This window comes from Tupaia chinensis, unplaced genomic scaffold (assembly GCF_000334495.1).
Source record: "Tupaia chinensis unplaced genomic scaffold, TupChi_1.0 Scaffold149964_1, whole genome shotgun sequence".
Lineage (NCBI taxonomy): Eukaryota > Metazoa > Chordata > Mammalia > Scandentia > Tupaiidae > Tupaia > Tupaia belangeri.
The window spans coordinates 880,288-886,820 of record NW_006209805.1 but is presented as its reverse complement, the minus strand read 5'-3'; the positions used below and the strand labels follow the sequence as shown (position 1 = coordinate 886,820).

The following is a 6,533-nucleotide window of genomic DNA, read 5'->3' as shown; positions in this document are numbered from 1 at the left end:
ACTATACACACTGCATACACGCACATCCACCTATGTACACACACGGACACTGTACACACACGCTGCATACACACATGCAGGGGTGCACACACGCTGTATACACGCACATCCACCTATGTACACACACGGACACTGTACACACACGCTGCATACACACATGCAGGGGTGCACACACGCTGTATACACGCACATCCACCTATGTACACAAATGGACACTATACACACTGCATACACACACATGTAGGGGTGCACACACGCTGTATACACGCAGACACACACGCATGGGGTGCACACACACGCTGCATACATGCACATCCACCTATGTACATGCATGGACACTGTACACACACACTGCACACATGCACCCCTGCGTGGTGCTGCATATACACACATCCGCACTATGTAAACACATGGACATTCTGTACACACACACTGCACACACGCATATCCACACTATATACATGCATGGGCGCTGTACACGCATGCACACACGTGTGCACATGGTGCACGCACATGCTGCATACATGCACACGGGGTGCACACACATGCTGCGTACATACACATCCATGGGGTGCATGTGCACACTGCATACACACATGCTATGTGCACACATGGACACTGTATACACACACTGCATACACGCACACGCTGCATACGTGCACACATGCTGTGCACACACACGAACATGCACAGTGACACTCAGCCTGTCAGCAGGGTTACTCGGGTGGAGAGATCACAAGCCAGGTCTGCGGGGCGGCTCGGAGCCCTCCAGTGCTCCGCCCTCCGCCCTCCGCCCTCCGTCCAGGGTCTCCATGGCAGCTCGGAGCCCTCCCGCGCTCCGCCCTCTGCCCTCCACCTTCTGACCTCCGCCCTCCACCCTCCGACCTCTGTCCTCCGTCCTCCGCCTTCTGACCTCTGTCCTCCGTCCTCCGTCCTCCACCCTCCGTCCAGGGTCTCCATGGCAGCTCGGAGCCCTCCAGCGCACCGCCCTCCACCTTCCGACCTCTGTCCTCTGTCCTCCGTCCTCCACCCTCCGCCCTCCGTCCAGGGTCTCCATGGAGGCTCTGAGCCCTCCATCCTCTGTCCTCTGTCCTCCAACCTCCACCTTCCATCCTCGGTGCCAGGTCTGCAGGGCGGCTCTGAGCCCTCCGCCCTCCGCCCTCCGTGCCGGGTCTGCGGGGCCTGGCTAAGAACAGGCATGCCTGGCTGTGGGGAGGAGGCTGAGGCCCACGCCGTCTGGCCCACAGTCCTTGCATCCACACGCTGTGCGGGAAAGCCGCCGTCCTGGCCCCTTCCTGCCAGCAGGGAGGACGGTTAAGCCACAGATGGCCCTGGGCAGACCACGGGGATGGCCTGCGGCCACTCGTGGGTCCCTCCTGAAGGACAGCCATGTCTTTTCACTGCGGAAATGCACCCGCGTGGAAAATAATTAATTCCGAGAAGGAAGTAGAAGACTTGGTTGGGGACCTTCTCTTGGACATGAGCGTCCGGCAGGTCCAGCCGGGGTCCCGCCGCCTGCCTTTACCCCGCTTCCACTCGGGGACTTGCAAAGACGCTGCAGGGGGCCGCGCCCGCCCCCGTGGCCTCATCTGCCACCTGCAGAGGTGACAGTGCAGGCCCGGACAGGGACGCGTGTGCCACCACAGAGGTGGGAGCCCCAGCACCCGACCACGAGCTCTCCCTGCACCGCCCGCTCCCGCCCTGCCCGGAAGCCATCCAGCCTGCAACCTGCCGCGGAGACGCACCCCCAGCCGTCTGCAGCCACCCTTTGCAGCGGGAGGCTTTTTTTCCCCCCCTCCCGCCCCCCGGGGAGTCCCACAGGGCGGGCCTGCTGGCCCCCCCTGCCATATGGTCACCTGGGACGGCCCACTGGGGCCACCACAGAGACGGCCCCTGTGAACGCCTGCACAGGCACCACCCCAACACGCGTGTCCAGTTCCTGGAGACAGGGACAGGGCGGAGGCCAGGGCGTGGCCTCAGCCTGCCACACATTGTCTGAGCCTCCTGCCCCTCACGGAAGGGGGCGGTTCTTGTGGCCCACACGTGGACACGCATTATGGCCTAGAGTGGCAGCCAGGGTTCCCGGGGTCCCCGTGGGCATTCGCATGGGGGTTCAGAAAGCCGGACCCTGGGCTCTGCCCCGCGCTCTGGGCTGGGGCTGCACGTGCCCTGCGTGGCCGCGTCCGGCTGCGTCGGCAGGGCGGTTGGCTCCGCCGTGGCCTGGCAGGAGCGAGAGGTCTGCATCGGAGCGTCCCGTCATGTCTCCCCGCTGCTCGTGGGGCACGGCCACCCACCTCATCACCCCAGGTCCAGCTTCCCACGCCGTGAAGGGGCCGACGGCGTGGCCAGCGAAGAGCCAGGCAGGGCGGTGGGGACTCACCGTCACGGCTCGGCGTGCGAGAGAAGGGGACGGACCCGCTCGGAGCGGGCAGCCATGGCGTGCCGGGCAGAGGCAGGATCTGGGCCTCAGGGAGCTCCTGGCACGCCTGCGGCCTTCAGGGCACGAGAACGACCCTCTGCTGCTCGGAGCCGCAGCTGTCCTCGGCCACGGCAGCCTCCGGACGCCGACGGGGCGTGCACCCCGAGGTCCATGGGCCGCGCACTCACATTGTACCCCGGACCCTCTGAAATCCCCCTCGGCCCCCTGGATGGGGCGTCTGAAATGAGCCCCTGCAGGGCACGCCCTGGGGCCTGTCTGACCCCTCCATTTACAATATGTGACCGGGTGGGGACAGAGGGGGCAGGAGTACCTCTGCCGGTGACTGCGGGGACGGGCCCTGAGGGCATGGGAGGACAAAGCTGTGTTTCCCTGTTATGGGAGGGCCCTGGGCCTGTCACAGCCACGGGCAGGCAGGGGGATGTGCCTGTCAGAGCTGGGCCCAGACCCATGGCAAGGTATGAGGTTTTTCAAGTCTTTTAAAAAAATAATTATGTATGTATTTACTGTTATCACTTCATCCAGTGTTATTACTTTTTAATTTGTCCAGAGACAGAAGGGGAGTGAGAAAGCAAGTGACCGGGTCTGGGACTCGAACAGCCGCCGGCCATGTGGGAGTCCAGCACCTTAACCACCACGCCCTGCTCTGGCCTCCACCTGGTGTGCCGAGGACTTCTCTGCGGGCGCCACCTCCCAGCTCTGTGCTCGGCCAGGCGAGGGCGCCTCCAGCCTCACAGAGGTCTTGGGTCGCACAGTCCGGGGAGCGGCCACCAGAACAAGGGTCTCAGGCCTCCCCGGACTTCTCCCTCGGGGCCGCCACGTCTGGCTCGGACCAGAAGAGCCGAGGGGTCCCTGCCCAGGCTGCCCGGTCCCGGGTCCCCGGTCCCCGGGACATGGCGCAGCCCTGCTGGGGGTCCTGCCCAGGCCTCCTGGTCCCCGGGATCCGGGACGTGGCGCAGCCCTGCCATGGCCCGGTGATTCCTAGGACCTGGCTGAGCCCCAGGCGGCCGTGGGACCCAACACCAGGCCCAGCCTGATTCACGGCCAAGAACATGCAGGCTGGCGGGGTCTCCACCACTTTGCCCCGGCCCCTGAGCCCGCTGGGCCCTTGCAGGGGCATCTCGGAGGCTTGTCTGCGCTCCCTGAGACTCCATCTTTAAGCCGGCCGTTGCCGTGGCCACAGCCAGCGCTGACCTTTGTGCAGAAAAAAGGGTGACCTTCCCGAGCAGCCCGCCCGCCCCCCGCCGCGGTTTAGAGGCGTCTGTCTAAACAATGTGTTATGGACCCTCCGCGGGTGTGCACGGCCCGGCCCGAGGATTTCAGTCCACATGGCCCAGCGCTTCCAGACCCAGCACGGGCCTGGGAGGGGGCACGGGCGCACCCCGGACGCAGACACGCCCTGGCCGGCTCGGCCTCCGTTTCCCATCTGTGAAGTGGGACCAGAGGGACCCGGCCTCCAGGGACACGACAGGGACCCAGAGGGCAGACGGGGCAGGACAGGGTCGGAGCCCCCAAGGCCACTCCCCAGGTGGCCCCCGACGTGTAGGAATGAGGCGGGGACTGCCTGGGCCCAGATTTCCCCCTTGAGGCCCCCGGCATCAGACGAGGGTCTGCCACGGCCAGGCTGTCCCCGCCCAGGACCCTCGACGGTCCTCGGGCCCGTGACGGCCACGCCCGTGGCAGCCAGAGGAGAGCGGCCCAGCGGAGGCGTCCACGCCCTCTCTTGCCGGCATCTGCAAAGCCCGGTTCTAACTCGGTGGTGACCGCGGTCAGGGCCAAGATGGGTACTGTGGGGGGGACAGCACACGGGGACAGGGGTCTCTGCACGAAGCGTACTGCCTCTCAGGAGCCGGTAGGTGCTGTGGGGCCGCAGGCAGGGCCCAGGGCCTGACAGGAGCTCCAGGGTCAGCATCCTGGAGTGCCCAGGCCATGTGCTCAGGGCCCAGAGCTCCACACTTCGGGAGAGGAGCCATGAGGTGTCCCGGGGCCTGGCAGTCCTGGCTGGCCGAGTGTCTGCCACCCTCGCTCCGGGCCCAGAGAGGCCAGGCAGCCACCCAGGGCCACACAGCAGATCTGCCACAGCCCGGGGCTTTGGGGAGGGGCTTGGGAGGCCAGGGGACCCGGCCACCCACAACGTCACACGGGCCACGCTGCCTCTGCCTCTGGCCCCATGTGGCTCTTTGCCTGTGTCCCTGGCTCTCCCTGTGTCTCTGTCTCTGTTCCTAACTCCGTCTCTGTCTCTCTCTGCCTCTGTCTCTGTCTTGGTCTCTTTATCTCTGCCTTTGTCTCTCTCTGGTTCAGTGTCTCTGTATATCTCTATGTCTCTCTGTCTCAGTGTCTCTGTCTCTCCTACGCACCGCCTGGCCTCCCGTGCCCTGTGTCCACTCTGGCCCCGTGCGCCCTCGTGGACTCTCTCGAAGCTCCAAGGCTGCCGTGCGGTCACCTGTGGACCTCCTGCCATCTCTAAAGGACAGCCCACCGGCTGCTGTGGGGCCTGCATGGGGTCTGAGCCCACGGAGGACGGGCGTCCTGGGCGACCTCAGAGAAGAGCAGAGGGCGGCCATCACCTCCTGCCCGCGGGGTGTGCTCCCCGGCGCGTGTGCCTGCGTGGCCAAACCCCTGAGCGGAGGCAGGAGGAGGATGGCGGCCACCGGGGCCCGCTCCCTCCCCGCCTCCCTCTGGGGAGCCCAGCCCTACAGCAGACGCTGGAAGGGAAGCGGGCCCCATGGCTGCAGCCGCCCTGGACCACGGGTGGGGTACCTCGAGCAAGCCCTCTGCCACCACACACCTTTCTTCCTGTATTTTAGGGTGCTTTTTTTTTTTGCTTAGAATTATTTTTTTATTTAACTTGGTTTATTTTTAATTTTACCAGAGAGGGACAAAGTGAGAGAAAGTGAGAAAGCAAGCCGCCAGGCCTGGGACTCGAACCGCAGTTCCGCCGTGTGCGAGTCCAGCGCCCTTAACCACCAGGCCACCTGCTGGCCCGTTTTCAGAGTTTTGTCATATGTTGTGTGTGCTTGTCGTAGAGAGAGACAGAGACGGAGAGAGGGAAAGTGGCAGTCCCTTCTCCTCCACTCTCCTCCTGGCATCCTGGGCGTGCACACGCCTCGGGTCTGGGACTCGAACCGCGGTTGGCCCTGTGAGTCCAGAGCGCGTGCGTGTGGGAGTGCGTGTGCGAGTGCACGCGTGTGGCTGTGGGGACGTCCTCTCTTCTGTCCGGGAAGCTGGCTGTCACGCCGGGCGTGTGACACTGCATTTCACAGGGCTTTCATCACGCCCGCCTCACAAAGGCGGCTCTAGCCCCCGCGCCCGCCTTCTGCCCGTGGAGCCCCTCGCTCCCATTAACTTCAAAAGTCTCCGCGCGGTCAGGCCTCAGGGCCTGGGGTGGGGGACAGCCGGAGACAGGGCCTTTGTGCCCTCCAGCTGTGCAGGGCGCCGGGACCCCCAGGCTGAGGACGCCACGCAGGCTCAGAGGGTCCGTCGACCCGCCCGCCTTGGCCGAGGGCCTGGGGCCGGCCTCTGAGCTCGCCAGGTCCTGGCCCGCCGTGACCCGGGGCGGCCCGGGCGGGGCAGGCACTGACGAACCGAGGGACAGAGAACACGGCCACACGCCGCTGAACACACGGAAACCCGAGGGGCGTGCCTTTGAGGGGCAAGCCCCTGCGCCCCAAGGACCAGAGCCAGGAGGCCCTCGCTGGGAGACAGGAGCTGCCCGTCAGGCTCAGTGGGGCGGCCTTGTCTGCTGGTGGTCAGGGCGCTGTCGGGCAAAGGCCCTGTGGCAGGGCGAGGGCAGGGGCAGGGCTGGGCAGGGGCAGGGCCGAGCCCTGGCCTATGCCTGCCCTGCACAGGGTGGCCAGGGCGTACCATGCAGGGCACACAGGCGGAGGACGGGGGCCCAGAGCCGGGCTGTCCCCTGAAGTCGACGAACCAGGAGCCCCAAGGCCGCTGGCCCGGCGTCCTCCATCTGTCCCTCCGGAGAGGCCGAGCTGCGCGAGCAGGCCCCGGGCGCGGTCCGTCCTCCGGCCCAGCCCAAGCCAGGTGCACGGGGCCCCAACGGCAGGCGGGCGCCCGGGGGGCCCGGACGCGGGCGGCGGCC

At 65.8% G+C, this 6,533-nt stretch overlaps 1 protein-coding gene across 1 annotated transcript in view; it reads left to right on the top strand.

The window, feature by feature from the left end:
- The first annotated feature begins 4,935 nt into the window (after nt 1–4,935).
- LOC106734226 (basic proline-rich protein-like) overlaps nt 4,936–6,533 on the top strand; it is a 6,871-nt gene continuing 5,273 nt past the window's right edge. Inside the window, exon 1 of the mRNA XM_014585462.1 lies at nt 4,936–5,188. Within this exon, the coding sequence (XP_014440948.1) occupies nt 4,936–5,188 (253 nt within the window). The remainder of the gene's footprint in view (nt 5,189–6,533) is intronic.